Source organism: Uloborus diversus, chromosome 5 (assembly GCF_026930045.1).
Source record: "Uloborus diversus isolate 005 chromosome 5, Udiv.v.3.1, whole genome shotgun sequence".
In the NCBI taxonomy this organism is placed as follows: Eukaryota; Metazoa; Arthropoda; class Arachnida; order Araneae; family Uloboridae; genus Uloborus; species Uloborus diversus.
The window spans coordinates 34,359,272-34,375,780 of NC_072735.1; the positions used below are offsets into that span (position 1 = coordinate 34,359,272).

The following is a 16,509-nucleotide window of genomic DNA, read 5'->3' on the forward strand; positions in this document are numbered from 1 at the left end:
TCGAATTATCTCTAAGCCTGAAACTCATTTTAGTGCTCAACTTTCCTACAGCGGAAAATACTCTTTCTGAATTCATTCTTGTCGGGGGTAGTGTTAACAATGCGTGATACACCTTTTCTAATTATCTAGAAGTATTTTGTCTTCAAATAATTCGGTCTGTTGCATGTTATTTTATGATAAACCCTTTTGTGTGTGTGTGTGTTACTTTTTATTGTGTGTATTATTATTATCTTTTTTTTTCCATTTAAATCTAATTGTAATTTCTTTGCGAGAGACGATACTTTTCCAATATTCACATCATTTTCTCTTGAGCAGGAGAAGTTTTGTGTTTGCTTTTAGTTAACCCTTAGGTTTGAAATCATTATCTTGCCAAGTATTAAACCAAATAGCGAGACAGGACAACAAACCAATACTAGTGCTAACAAATTACTATTTAATTGAGTAAGTTAGATCGGGGCATGTTTACGCAGTGCCCTTTTTCCAAAACGAGTTATAACTGGAGAGCCAACAGTTATACCAGATTGAAGCTGCTCCCTAGCAAATATTCTCACAAGTTTTTGAGCATCAGTCGAGTTTCTGTTTTGCATGCGGATGGGAAAATCTGTTTTCCACTAAGGTGAGTAAACTTTGCGTTGAACGTTTTGAAGCTTATTGTGACTAAATAATACTTAGTTAAATAACAAATAAATATATAAAAATTTGCAGGATTTTTAATTTTTTGAGAATTGTATTTTTATGGACAGAAAAGTTATTAAATTTTGTGGCATGTTAAAAATAAATCCAAACTTGCCGACGGGCACGTTTACGCATTTTCATCGGGGCACATTTACGCACGTTCTTACTGTGTGTCTTACTACGGACCTCGGACGCTTTTTTCGCTCTGTACTATTTTAAACCTTTAGTATTTTCAAATTATTTAGTTTTGAAAATCAACATTCACTTTTAATTAAGTTTCAGATTCGTATCTTATAGCAAATTACAATCATATAGTGTTGTCTTCATGCCTGTTCAGTTTTAACTTTATACACTATTCGGCCTGTAATACATTTTCTTTATTTCAAAGGTGGGAAGACATTACGTTCAAAACACTAACAGAACCACGATAGATATCGATAACCCAAGTATTTCTCTTAGTAGGCCTTCCACATCGTCACATCTGGACTACTCAAACTGAGACCATTTGAAAAAGTTGGACCAAAGCTTAGGAACCAGGAGAGGAAAAAAAAGAGGATGCTCACAATTTTAATACATACTCTGATTAAAGAAACCCTAAGACAAGAGCAGTTAGAAACTTGAACTCAAAAAACATAATGAGGAAAACAAAACAAAAAAAGAGAAATGACTTTAAAATTTTCAACTTTCTATTGAAGCAGAAATAGAAGACATCAAAGAAAAAAGTCTGAAACCAAAACCTTTCGACAGGGAAAATGTTAGTACGCCCTGTAAAAAGGAAATTAGTTTCTGTTTACAAAGTAGAAAATTGTGCTCGCATCTATTGTTTAAAAGCACACAACCAATCGAAAAATGGACAAGACAGGGCTCAATGTCTTAGATGTCAAAACGCAGTCTCATGACAAGTATGCGAAAAGAAATACTTTAATTTTGTTAGTGAAATCTAACACTGATGAAGAAGATGACTGAATAGTTTGTTTTAAATTAGCAGTAAGCCCTGTGATTTTAGTTTAGCCAATAAAATGTTGCTTAATTATATATTTATTATAGTGTTTTAATAGAAATAAAACATTTAAATTTGGTCAAATATCTATTTCACTGACTCCTTGTTATCTTTTTAACATACGTAAACGTGCCACACTCGATGCGTAAACTTGCTCCGTGTTCGAGGCAAGTTTATGCAACCGATTTGGACTTAAAAAAAATATTTTACGGTTAAAAACACAAGCTGAGTAACAACTGAGTACACAAATTTCGACTTCATTAACTGCTTCATAAAACCACAATATTTAAAATTTCCTAGGTTAAAACATAAAAATTAGAAAATTTATTGAAAAAAATCCCCGTAAACGTGCCCCGGTCTACCCTACAGTTGAGACAAATAGGCTATTTAAGAAAAAAAGTCATAAAGTATTACTGCATTTGATGATTGGAATAAATTGTTTATCGTACAAATGCATTGAAAAAATTAGACTCGAAATTAAATTTCACAAAAGGAAAAGTGAGTGATCAGGGAAATGTAAAAGATAAAAACATGGTGTACAAAAGCACACGAAAGTGCAATTCATCCCACCAACTATTGATAACAATATCACTTTGCAATCTTTCCACTACTTTTGTTCAATGATATTCTATTAGTCCGTGCTTTTGAAGCCAAATTTTTACATTAATAGATTGATTTTGGTTCTGTATCATGGAAAAAGAAATGTACCTTTAAAATATAAGTTGATATTTAATACGTTAAATTGAAAATTCTTTAATTGGGACGATTTATTAATTTCATTTAATACCGAAAATAACGGTATTTTACCTCAGCAAATACTGGCATTACGAGATAGCAAAATTGCTCGAAATACCTGTATTCGGTATACCGGTATTGCAATCACTAGTCGGGCTAATAATGCGAAGGTGGTGAGCTCGAATCCCCATGGGCTGAATAAATAACGATTTAATGACTTATATCCTTCAACAAAATTCTAATCCAAATTTCTATGGATACATATAATCTAAACTTATTACAGTATTCTGAGCTGTAGTTCTCTTGTTGTCAAAATCAGGAAACAAGACATTAATTTCAACATGGTTATCGCAGTATAACTGTTGAAAAATATTTCAACTCCGTAAAAGAATTGATTTCAATTTACCATTTTGTTTCTTTATTACGCATTGCTTTATTTTAGTGTATGGCATCGGGATATGGATACCCATTAACTCAGTTGGTAATAGCTCCCTGTTGATAACGTGAAGGTCATGGCTCATGGGATCGATCCTCCCATAGGCCAGAAGATGTAGTTCTTAAATAACTAATTTTCCCCAGCTGAATTCTGATTTAAATTTCCCTCAACGTAACTCATAACAACAATCCCATTCATAACAACAGAACCTTTAAATCATTGGAGGCAGGATTCTAAACCACAGTTGTGTTGTTGCATTGAAATCAGAGAAAAAAAAGGTTGAACATGGTAAATCGCAGCATCGTATTTATTATTTCTCAATTGTGTTTTATGTGGGTACGTCATAACTTCCTAAATATACTTCATCAAACTTCAAAAGTGAAACATTGTTTTAAAGATTTTCACCGTTTTTGGCGAAAAATAACCGAATAAGTCACACTTTTGCTTTTATTCAAACATTTACTTTAAAAATGGGCTTATGAATTCCTTCTATTGTGTGTGATTGCTTCACATGGGTCAGCTAGTTAGTTTTTTTTAACTTCGAACAATAATAGTAATCGAAATTTCCGTATTTCCGATCCTATCGGATTTCCAATCCTGTACGGTACAAGCCTTATTTAAGAGATCCCCACTTATGATTTAAAAATCCATTTCACACCCAAATTCTTGGGCGTAATATTCATTCATGCAAAGTCCACCGAATTTTACGCATAAGTCTCTCGAATTTTCAGCTTTCAATGTTGATAGTTGTGTATATGCAGTGAAACCCTGATTTTACGTTTCTCATGGTACTGGGTTAAAAGACGTAAAATAGGAAAAACGTTAAATACTGGCGATATATGTATAGCAGCAAAATTGATGAAGGGATTCGATTTAAAAAAAACGTTAAATGCGGGGAAAATGAGATTCGGGGGCGTTAAATCGGGGTTTTGATTGTATATAAAGTATAATTATTATCTCTTTTCAGCTAAACGGCAAGCAAACTTTGGGCGAAAACATTGCCGACAATGGAGGCCTGAAAGCAGCGTTTCATGTAAGTTACTGAAAATCTTTTACTTTGCCGTACTCTTGAACAATCTTTTTCCCAATATCCAAAAACTGAAAGTTGTGCTTATTTGTCAGGCTTATCAAGATTGGGCAAAAACGCATGCTGTAGAACTACCTCTACCTGGAGTACCGCTCACAAATAACCAGCTGTTCTTCATTGGCTTTGCACAAGTTTGGTGTTCAACGAGCACTCCAGAGGCCATGCATTTACAAATACTTAATGATTCGCACAGTCCCGCCAAATTCAGGTAATTTAAATTCACTGCCTGGTTTAAAACCCTGTTGCAGAATGCTCTGAAAAATACAAAAATAAAAACAGCTGGTTTGAAGTTATTCGTAACGGATTATATCTATAAAATGTAATGCTCGAAATTTTATAATGTGCGAATAATTTTGCTCAAAAAATAAGGACTTTCTAAAGGATCAGTTCTGGGATCCAAAAACAGTTCTCAACTGACCGCTTTTAACCATCTAAAAAACTCTAGTTCTATGAATATACAATACAGGGTAGGCCAACATTAATTTCTTGTTTCAAAACGCATTAAAACCCATTCTATGAATCGGAATGTTTATTGCTATCTTCTTTATCTCATCAAAAACAACCCTGTTGTAAAAATTTCCCCGCCAATAAAACCTTTAACTTTTCCGCGCAAAAAAAGAAAACCTGCATCCTAAACCCAAAACCCCTCAGTCATAAAAAGTTATGATACCTAGTTTGCCCGCCAAGTATCTGCCAAACTATCATCCTCCCTCTTCTCCTTTTTCATCACAGCTACTTCCATTAGAACCTCCTTCCACCTTCAACTCCTCAGAAATATGGATAGATCTTTTAAATAGTTTATCATGTTTGGCGGGAAGCTTTTTGCTCACCAAGCAACCACTTCACTTTGAAAAGCTTCCCGCCAAACAAGGTATTCTATATTCTCTCACAATTTGATAAATTTGACGTTGGGGAATTTGGTTCCAATGGCTCACTCTTCAAGAACATCAATAGCTATTTTTAGAGAACACTTTCTAGGCAGTGCCTGATTAACGCCACAATTTTGTGGGCACCAAAATAGGCTAAATTTCATTCTTTTGTGCCATTTTTGGAAATTGGAAACTTCTTCCTTGAAAGCATACATAGTTTCTTTCGAGAGGCGCACCAAATTTTAAAAGACCTGGGCATCACTTTGTCTTAATCGGGCCTTGTTTCCAGGCGATTTGGAGTGCCCAGTCCATTTCCCTGATTTGTCTCCTTGTGATTTTTCGTGGGATTTTTAGAACTTCCGTGTTTATAACAACCGTCCTATAGGACCCTACAAGAACTGCAAATCAGAGTTGGCAGAAATTGCTAACGTACCAGCTGCTATGCTAGTGGGAGTCATAAGGTCATTAAAAACGCCGGAAATCCACTTATTCAGTTAATGACCAGCGGGCAACTTACCTACCTGATGAGATGTTCAAAACTATGAAATAAATCTCATATATATATATATATATATAACATTCTGATTCACAAAATGGGTTTCATTGCATTTTAAAATATGAAAGCTATGTTGGCTGAACCCTGTATTATATTGGATACTGCTACTTAAAAGCAGTGACGTTCCCATCAATTTTTCTGGGGGTATACTCCAAGTAATTCATTATGCACAATATGTGTATGCGATCATATACATAATATGTCATAATATGAAAATTTTTGAAACTTGAGGTATACTATGTCTAAAACACGTTTGAGAGTATACGGCTTATCTGAAGTATACCCTATGGAAACATCCCTGCGTAAAAGCAGAGTATTGGTGATAAAAAGTTGATAAGGAAAAAAAATATCTCAACACTTGCCAAGTTGTTTTTATGATTCGGTTATAAAACAGCCGAATATTTACACTTGACTTGAAGAATTTTTCTCCTGGAATATGTGCCCCAAAATGTTACCTTAGGCTTCTACCACCCCTGTTTAACAAATTTTCAGACTCATTCATTCGGATACTCGCAACCGTTCGATTATGTTTCAGGAGCAGCTGCTGATTGCCTCCCACTCCCTCTAAGTATTATACTGATCTCTTGAACAAATGTGAATGCTCTTTTGATTGTTTTTAATTAATTCCATGTTTATTTCAGAGTCATTGGAACATTATCGAATTCAGAGGATTTCGCTCGAGAGTTCAAATGTCCTGCCAAAAGTGCCATGAATCCTAAAAAGAAATGCGAAGTTTGGTGAATTACTTCCAAGTGATAACGAAGCATTTGTTTGAAAGGTAAATGAAAAAGGTCCATTGTAGTGAATATCACCTTGAAAATTACTTAATACTCTTAAACTGACTTTCATTTTTGAACACCGAGTATCAAAGAAGAATTCGATAGCAGTCAGTAAGTCAAAAAAAGGGATTACTTGGGTATGGTAGAACTTGATCAGATGTACCAGGGTGGCGACAGATCAAGGAAATCAGGGAGATCAGGGAAAAGTCAGGGAACTTTATTAATCAGTGAAAAATCAGGGAAATATCAGGGAATTTTGAAAAAATAACAAAAAATCAGGGAAAATCGATTTTATGAAGAAAAAAAAATGTTTTTAATTAAGTACTCCAATTCCCTACGCATTTTCCGCCAATTATCTGTTCAAAAAAAGTAAAATTAATGAGGTGCGATTATGCACTGTCGCATATTTGTGCATCTTTTTTCCTCAACGTCAAAGTATTGAATCTTGCTTATTAACCACAGGATGAACTTCCTAAGATTGCTTCTGTGTCTGTCAGGTTGTTTATTTTACCTTAGCTTGAAATTTCCTTTTACGCTTTCAATGCTACGTTAAATAAACAACCATACAGGCAAAGAGGAAGCCTTGATTAATGTCTTAGCTCCGTTGCCTTTATTCCATTGTCTCAAAGTAATTAAGTTCTGTAATCACGATTTCAAGAAGAAATCTTTAGTTTTTGAATTAATACTATAAAAACTTAAAAGTTATTACTTCTTTGGGTTTTTAGTTTAATCACTAAAATTGAACTTTCAATAAAAAAAAACTTTGTTTTTTGCCGTTATACTATTTGTTGTCACCGCAGATTATAAAGGTTTTCTTTTCTTCAGACTTAAGTATTTTTTAAATTTTATAACCAAGTTGTATTATTTTATACATTTTGATATTAACTAATTGCCTTTTTTTTCCCTTGCATTCAAAGTTGTTTGTTACAAAAGCAATCTAAGATTTTTTTTTCGTTACATACTGAAATCATTTGAAATAGAGTTAACTTGTGAACTTAAGTAAATATCTTTATTTTTTATTGTTAAAATGCTGTATTCATTCATTAAAACCTATATTCTTGATTAGAGAAAAGCTCCCTACGAACGGATATCAAATGCTTTCATCTGTTTTGCATAAATGTGTCAATTAGTTATATAAGAATAACTACATTACTTCAATTACTTTTTAGTCCTATTATAAATACACATATGTTTTTAAGAGTAATTTTAATAGTTTCTTAAAATTCTTATGCTAAGTGGTTTCTAGAAGTAAAGTTTTTTTTTTTTTTAAATTTTCTATAATCTTTCCATTGTATAAAAATTTAATATACTGTTTTGTAGGTTTTTCTTTCCTTCCAAAAAAAAAATTGTCTTTTTTTTAAAAAACCATTTTATTAAAAAAGTAGCATCTTTTTAAAGTATATCTTTAGTTCAACAACTTTACACAACTTAAAACGTTTAAAATACTGCATTTAATACAAACATACAATGGATTTCAAGTAGAGCAAAGAAAGGAAACCATTATCATTGGTAACGTAAATCAGGGAAATTTGGTGAACTTAATCAGGGAAAAGTCAGGCAACTTTTTTTCACAGTTCCTGTCGCCACCCTGTGTACGCAACTGTACCACTGTTGAGTTTTTCTGAAAGCCCAAAATGTGGGGAAAAGCGTTTTAAGATAGTTTTTCGCTTCTAATGAGGCAAAAGTTTAGATTTCTGAATCAGCTTATCAAAAGAGTAAAGTGGAAAACCTTAGTAGACTTTGAAATCACACAAATTATGACATATTATGATAGCTAGAAAGTTAACAACATACTGTAAGAGAGCAGTTTTTATTATTTGTCCTTTTTCCACACGTGTCAACCGAATTTATTCCGAATTGGGAATGATATTTTCAAGTTCGACTAACTTTTTCCCCCCCGGAGAAAAATTTTAGACGTTTGTTCTGAGGGTTGTTCAGAAGAGCAGGGAAACATAATCGGGAGTGTTCAAATAGTTTTATATTACTACATCATATCGTCGATTCAGAGCAACAGTAGGATATCTTAGAGATACTTCTGGGATTAGATGCCTTAGTGTTGCTCTGACGCGACGATATTTACAAATTTCATACTGCATCATTCTTGACCGGCGGGTACTTCATACAACGTTCATCCCCTCAAACATACAGAATGCTTTGTTACATTATTCAAAATGTTGTCTGAAAAATATCTGACTATGTACGTCCCCCCCCCCTCTCCCTCGTTTTTTAGGAGAGGCAAAATGAAAGAATAACTTGGTCATCCATACAAATTAGATTTTTTCACCAATAACACAGCATTCAAGTTTCATGATTCAAAAGAAAAGTTTTCAAGCTCTGCACACTGTTCTTCAGACCGCAAAAACTAACCAATAAGCGTAGCATCATTAATAATTTGCGGGTATTGTAGTATTTGAGAATATATCAGTTAAAAGTAGTGTATTGCGTAAAACTTTTATTTTTTTCAATGCTGTTTTCCCTTTTTTTTTGTGTCACTTCTGTTGCTGGGTTGCGACGATATATTCCTCCTCTTCACGTGGGCAAGTGGCATTTAAAACCCTACCTGGAAGAGCAGGGCATCATTAATCAGCAAAAAATATCTTTGATAAATCTCTCATATATCGTATTCATGTGTTTCTTACCAAAGCAAATTTTTTATGCACTTTAGTTTATTTTCGGTACATTGCCCAGTTATTTTTACATTATTATATTTTTCTAAATATGGCAATAAATGTTTTTTTTTTTCCAGAAAAAAATCATGCAAAATAGTTTTGTCGAATTAGACTTGATTGTAGTTAAAAACATTCAGAAATGCAGTCCTACTGTCTATCATTAATGCAACCATTTTTACTTTCATATGACTTTAATGATTGTCGTTCAAATAAACCGATGATTTTAATTGTAATCTTCCATTTTTGCAGCTTCAAGAAGAAAGAACAATTTTCATTTCCTGCCAAGCTCTCGTTTCATTTAAAACATTATTGTTTGAAGTTTTTTCTTCTGGCAACTAATTAGTAACTGACCAAACTCAAAAAAAAAAGAGCCTACAAATTTATTTTCTTGCACTGGAAAACTCTTTTGTCTCCTCTATTCTTTATTGCAGTTTTTAAATTTTCAAGCTGAGAAGATTTTATGTGTATGTAATACAGAAATGTTGGAATATAGAGGATTTTTTAAAAGGTTTTAAACTTGAGATAGAGTTTGTGATTAAGGAATATTTTCAAAGAGAGATGATGATGAAGAAGAAAGTTGTTTTAAACTATGACCCTTTGCCAAAGAAGTCAATGTGTCCATTCTTGACCAATCAAAAGAGAAGTATTATTTCTGTACGTGCCATTGAATCCTATGTACGGATATACTCATTCTCAAGAGGATACTGTACATTAGAACCTCTTTAATCCGAACTATTTGGGACCAGGCAGTGTTCGGACAATCAAATTGTTCGGATTACAGGATGTCATATTATCAAGTCGTTCGGATTACAGGATTTTTTGCTTTTCAAGTGTTCTGTGCACAACAACTAGAAAGCGGCTGGATTATAAGTGTTGGACATTTTTAAGAGTAAGGATTAAATATTGTGAATTGCATCCAACTCACTGTCCCAGATAAAGCTTTCAGAAGTAATTTATGTTTTGAAAATATTTTTACTAAATTTAATTCTGTCGGTAATTTTAAACTTTACGAACATTCATTCTCGCGATTTAGATAAATGTTCAATTTGGCATTGTATGATTTTAAATCCAGAGGTTTGAACTTTTTAAAAGTTTAATTTGTTTTAATTGCTCCAGTCTTGTTTCTGCTTGCCTCTGCAATTGGATTTTTTCTGCAGTTTGAAATATTTTAAAACAAATAAAAAATAAGAAAAATAAGAAACAAGTGTTACAAAAAAGAGAGAAATGCTTTGCTCTGTAATAATGCAGTCAAATACAGGCATCTGTGTAGCACGTTCAATGATGGAAGGGCGTTTACTTCAAACGCTGTCCCTGAGTAGTTCGCTAAGTTAATTTTATTTCCAGTACATATGTATTTCATTCGGGTTATTGGACGTTCGGATTAAAGAGGTTCTGTATTTCCTGGGGCCATGTTATTCAGCTGCTGTGAAGTGTACTAGTGGCTACATACCTGTGCAACTCTATGTCTTTTCCTGGATTTTTTCTTGTATTGTTTGTTACATGTGGTGCCGTGTTACTAAATGAGCATATCTCCATCTCGCCAATTATTTGTTGTAGAAATAAGTATCGTGCTGAATATAATAGAAACATATGCGTCAGTATATTTATATTTTTCTTGATGAAATATATTTAACCACTTGGAAATATATTTTGTATACGTCTAAATTTCGTTTTATTCTCTTGAAGTTTAAAAAAGAACTGTTAGTCGTAATCTTACTATAAATTTTTGAGTTTTTAATTCATTTGCTATGTTCCCAGATGTGCTGTAGTATACTAGCGATAAATCATTTATTTATGTATATTATTCATCCTATTTATTTTTCGACATGTCTGTTAGCTTACTTCAACCGTGCTCTGTAGCTTTGGTTTTTCTTTATGAAAGATGAATCATTTTACCAATTCAATTTTAAATAAAGAAAAATAATCGACTTACGAAACAATATCAGTATCTATACGAGTTGACAAAAATCGATTGATTTGCAGCAATGGCTTAGTAAGCTGACAATAATCTTTTTGCACCCGCTTTTAATTTAAGTTCTCTTTATGACTTTTCTGTTGATTTTTTAAATAAAACTTTAAGAAAACTATAAAATTTTTCTTATTTTATCTCAAAGAAACTTTTATTTTTGTCCATATCAGTTTGAAGTCTGTTTTAATGCACTAAATCTGTTAAAGTTTTACGTTAAGTAAAGTTTAAGTTATCTTCCTTAACTTAAACTATCAATTTTTGCTTAACAGTACAGCATTTGTTTCGGTACTATTTTTCTTTTAATTAAATTCTTCGATGTGAGCTGATGTCCAAATGAGGAAGGAAAACTTTTTATGAAGCTAATGTAACTTTTTATGCTGGTATAAATTTACGTTAAAGCGATAACTTTATCTTTTGACCATTTAAATCAAGAGTTCTCAACCTTTTGAGCTGTGTGCCCCTCTTTGAGCACTGATGTGAGGTCCCCCCCCCCCCACTGCTACTAACATATGTAGTCAATACAGGTAGTACAACCAGAAAACTGCAATTAGGAACTGAAGCTGATTACAGGAAAGTAAAGATAAGTTCGTGATATTAGTACACTAACTTATTTTGTGCATACATATTGCTTACGTTCGACGAGCACGATCGGTAGCTACCGGTTAGTTGATCACTTGACAGCTAATGATCACGTGCTTCAATCAACCAATCAACAGCATAAATAGGTAACCGGTGCATTAACCGGTAGATCATAGAACGCTGCGGTTAGTAACCGGTAAGTCACCAGTCGACCGGTTCATTTCGTCGAACGCAACCATTGTTGTTACAACACATCAAACCAAAGAAAAAAGTACATATTTATTTGAGGTCTTAGGATCTAGGTACGGTTGTCATGTAATATCTGTCACTTTCACACTTAGCAGTAAGTTACCGCTCCATAAGCCAAGGGGACTTATATACAAAATTATAAGGGAGGGGGGCTCAGATATTTTCCCCATGGACACTGATTTTACTGCAGATTAGTGTTATTAAAATGTGATCTTTTTAGTAACTTCTTCAGAAACTTCTGAAGAAGAAAAAGTTTTCACATTTTTGCAAAGAAAGAAGTACTAAAAACAAGAAAGTTCCAGTTTCTAAGGGGGAGGGCTTGAGCCCCCCCCCCCCCATAAGCCTGAAGTAAGGCACATGAAATACACACACACACACATGAAATTTATCAGATAGCCTAATTATCACATCCTGAGACTGCATTTTCGTTCTTATTAGAACTCCTCAGTCAGGAATAGTGAATAACCGAGCTGGAGGCAGATGTGTGTTGATATCTGCTTCCAGCTCATTGAAGCTGAGAGTGGTAACAAACTGGTAGATCAAGTGAATTTATCTCACCAGCGAGTGTCCGCAGCATGGTGCGGTTCGACTCGCGAATTGAAGGCAAAGCTTAGGTATTTAGCAGTAAGTTACCACCCAATTAGCCAGGGCTAATGCAGAATTACATGGGGAGGGCTGCGACTTCTCGTCCCTCATTAGCTTTCGAATTTTTCATTGTGACTCCGAAAAAGCGCATCTGAAGTTAGTTTCAATACCTTGCTCGAAATCTTAACATATTGTATGCTACTGTCTGACCACGGATTGTATGGAAAGACAAACATCCGTTTTACAGCCGGAAATGGACAAATCTATTATTTTTAGCGATGTCAGTTTTTGCAGAAGCAGAGTCTCATTCAAATCAGAGGAATACGCGCATCAAATTTTTACTTTTCCCTCTCATTCAGATAGATTCGTCTCATTTGGACGTTTGAAAATTCCATACAATCCGTGTTTGTACAGTGATGCTAAAAATCCAGATTCTCAGAGATATATGTGAATAAAAACTACACTGTAAACCTCAACAGGAAAAAAGACGCTGTCAAAAATGTTTTACATATCTTCACAAAAGTTGAGCCTTATATTTTTTCTTTTATTTTTTTGAACGCTCACACCCCCTTTGAAGTTCTACGCTCCCTTGGGTGTACCCCTCCACCCCAGGTTGAGAACAGCTATTTGAAACATTTGGAAATTTAAATTAAACATAGAAATCTATGTATCAAACAAATTGAGCTGAAAATAGGTGGATTTTTATGAATGTACTTACTATAAGTAACCAACCACATCCACAAGCAGTTTACAGTCACCATACATGTCTTTCTTTTCTGTCCTTTCGTCTTCTTTAGTTATGCGCAGTATGAGCTTATCCAAATCTCTATGATGATCTTGACAATGTGCTCTAATTCGAAGCTTTTGTACAAAAAATATGATGCAGAATGGAAAAATCATAATTAGAATAATTTTATAGTCAAACACAAAACAAATTTTATTGAATGTAAGTAACTGTTCGTCTGAAAAGCTTTATATTGTACATATTTCAATGTAATAAAATGTTTACATGTTCGTTGTCCTCTTTTTTATTTATATCTTGTGTGGATGTTTATGTAGGATTTAACTTAGACTAAAGTTGCTATATATTAGGTGGGCAAACCTAACCAGGCAGCATGATAATGCTACGATTAGGATCTGCGTAGGTTTTTCCCAACTATAGATACTTATTGCTTGGTTACAGAAATGGAACTATTTATCCTACAAAATTGATCAGCCCTTTTACTTTACTTCTGCCATTTTGGAATGGCAGGATACCAGCCAATCACAATACGAAAAGGACATGCAGTTTTTGAAGACTTGGGTTAAAAACACAAATTCAAAGTTGAAAACTCGGAAGTCACTATCCGATACAAAGAGACTTGTCGTTCAGATGCTACTCAATTTGGCGGCTAAGGCAATAGGGGAAGCAAACGAATTCTACATAGAGTGCATTTTTCTTATAAAAGTAAAAATTGGCGTTTGATTCACGATTAGACTCCGGTACTTGTTGAAAATCAGGCTAAAACAAAAAATAGCTTCCCTTCTAAAAGGCTACACCACAATAATCATGTGCGCATGCGAATATACTAATCTAGTGACCGGTACTAGTACTCTAGTACCAGTGGCGTAGCGTAAGGGGGCACTCGCCCAGGGCGGCATTTCGCTGGGGGGCGGCAAATTCTGTAACACTACATAAACAGCGAAATGGCTTTTATTTATTTATTTTATTAAGACTGCGCTATGCTAGGAATGCATCACTAAATCATCATTTTTTTTAAAATTTACTCTTCAGTTCTAATTTGTCTCGGGAAATTTTTCTCGTTGAGGCACGAGCACGAAATACTGGATACTGACATGCATGCGGACCATTATCACTAGCGCTGGCAGAAAAAGACGAGAAGAGAGAGGACGGTCTTGCTGCAGAGGATTATAAATCACAAAGATCGACAAGCAGGCAGGGACGGACTGGGTCCCCCAAGAGGGCGCCAATCTTAACTACCAAAGGGCACGAAAGAACTGAGGTTCAAAGGCGCAAAGGTTTTAAAGGTGTAAAAAAAAAACGAAAGTGCACAGGTTTGAGGGCGTGAAAAAACGAATGCGCAGAGGTTCAAGGGCACCAAAAATAAAGTAAACAAAGTCGCACAGGTTTGATGGAGCTTAAAAAAAACGAAGGCACACGGAGGACGTTCGAGGGCGCATCGCCCCTGCAAGCAGTCTTGCTGTTTTCGCTCTCAAACCTGAGCACTTTTTTCCCCCCCCTCCCTCGAACCTTTTTTTTTATTTGTGCCATCGAACGTGTGGCCTTCGGGGTTTTTTTTCCTCCTGCCCCCCCCTTTTTGTGCCCTCCCCCCGAACCTGTGCGCCTGTCTTTTTGCGCCCTCAAACCTGTATGCCTTCGGGGGGGTTTCTCTCTCTCTCTCTCTTTTTTTTTTTTGCTCCCTCAAAACTGAGCGCCTTCTCTCTTTTTTTCCGTTCTTAAGCATGTGTGCATCCATTTTTTTTTCTTTTTTTGCGTTCTTAAACCTATGCGTCCTCGGTTTTTTTTTTTTTTTTTTTTTTTTGCGCGCCCTGTAATTTTTTTTAACCTTTTATTTCATTTGTGCCCTCGAACGTGTGCGCATTTTCTTTGTGACCTCCCCTCGAACCTGTGCTCATGCTTCTTTTTGCTCCCTCAAACCTGTGCGACTTTTTAAATTTTTTATTTGGCCCTTTAAACTTGTGCGCCTTTGTGTCTTTTTTTTTTTTTTTTTTTTTTTTTTTTGCGCTTTTTGAGAGTCAAGGTTGGCGCCCTTTTAGAGGACCTAGCCCGGTCCTGGTAGAAAGATCCATTTTTGGGACCAAAACGTTAATTTCGAATAAAAAAAAGAACAATTTATCGAAATTTTTTCGAAAATGTCTATAAACCTTAGCAGCACTAACCTAGGTAAACTGCATACTTTAAAGAAATCGGTCCGGTAGTTTCTGAATTTGCCCCGTACGCCGTGTATATGCATTTGGATTTTGTGTTTTATTTAAAGTATAAAGAAGATATTAATGCTAAATTATAGGCACACTTAATTTCATTCGTAATCTTCAGTGTGATCGTAGCTTCATTAAATATACATAATCCGGGAAGGTTTGTGACTGAAGAGCTGTGATGCCACTTATATGCAACATACGGTGCCTCAAGATTTATTATTATTTTTTAAATTTATATTTATTTCATTTTAGTATTTATTTATTTATATTTATTTTTAATATTATTTTTTTTTCTGACATTCTGAACTTTTTTTTCGAACATAGCACTCATAGAAGTGAAGCCGATACTTGGATTTTACATCGAAAAGTAAATGATTGTACATCAAAAAATACAATCGAAAACAAACTGCGGAAAAAACGAAAAAATAGTTCGTTTTAATGACTTTTTAAATATTTTAGGGGGAGTACCACCCTGAGGGTCCCTCCTTGCTACAAATGCTCATCTTTTTAACCTTTTCTTTTCTCTAGTCCCCCAGAAGAAAGTCAACAACTAACATAATGCTCTCTTCCACTCCAAATAAATTATTGGCTTAGAAAAAATGGGAGGGGGGAGGAGGTTGATCTCCAAAACGGAGTGGGTAATAGGGGGAAACTGGTGATATTTGCAGGTCAGGATCTATCAATTTTGGACTCCCTGCAACTAAATCTGCAGTGGCTAGCAGTGTATATTTGCAACGTCAATAAGTCTTAGAGTGCTAGTTTTTTTTTTTTTTTTTTTTCATTTTTTGTCTTCAGTTTCTTGGGCCGTCGGGCTTCTTAAGGCCGTGGATCCCCCACTGCGGGTGCGCAGATCCGGGTTTGCAAATTTGGATTCAGGGGGTCATTTTAAAAAACGACATTTTATACAACATTTTACAGAAACGACTGATACAATCGATATTGATAGTGTTGTTAAAAAATTTCTGTTGATGAAAAGTAGAAAATTAAAATTTTAGGTTAAGAAGAAAAAAAATTTTCAAGCATAAAAAAATGTATCGATCAGGTAATTTATAATCATATTTTTTTCTTCTTCTTTTCAATAAAAGGTTTAAGAAATACTACCAGTATACACAGTTTTAGATCATGTTTTAAATGTTTTTATCTTGGAAAAATATTATCTCTGGTAATGCAATAAATTTTTAAAAATATTTATTAGAATTTTTCGATCAACAGTATTTTCTGTTGAAGTAAGAGTGTATTAAAATGTAAAACGTGTTTCAGATAATAAAATCTTGTTTTCGGTCTGTAAAATATTAAGCATGCCGGTTTTTTTCGAGGGGGGGGGGCGGCAAATCTGGTACCTGCCCCCGGCGGCAGAAACCTACGCTATGCCGCTGTCTAA

The 16,509-nt window shown here is 34.5% G+C and overlaps 1 protein-coding gene across 4 annotated transcripts in view; it reads left to right on the plus strand.

Annotated features, from left to right (window-relative positions):
* Window positions 1–13,202, plus strand: part of LOC129222771 (endothelin-converting enzyme homolog) — a 150,598-nt gene extending 137,396 nt beyond the window's left edge. For 3 of the 4 annotated variants that reach the window (XM_054857301.1, XM_054857302.1, XM_054857303.1), the window contains 4 exons: window positions 3,814–3,879; window positions 3,969–4,141; window positions 6,000–6,136; window positions 9,056–13,202. In XM_054857301.1, coding sequence (XP_054713276.1) covers window positions 3,814–3,879; window positions 3,969–4,141; window positions 6,000–6,099 — 339 coding nt within the window. In that variant the 3' untranslated portion in view covers window positions 6,100–6,136; window positions 9,056–13,202. Of the gene's footprint in view, window positions 1–1,063; window positions 1,748–3,813; window positions 3,880–3,968; window positions 4,142–5,999; window positions 6,137–9,055 lie in introns of those variants that run through there. The other variant, XM_054857304.1, reaches the window with a different exon arrangement.
* Window positions 13,203–16,509: the final 3,307 nt, after the last annotated feature.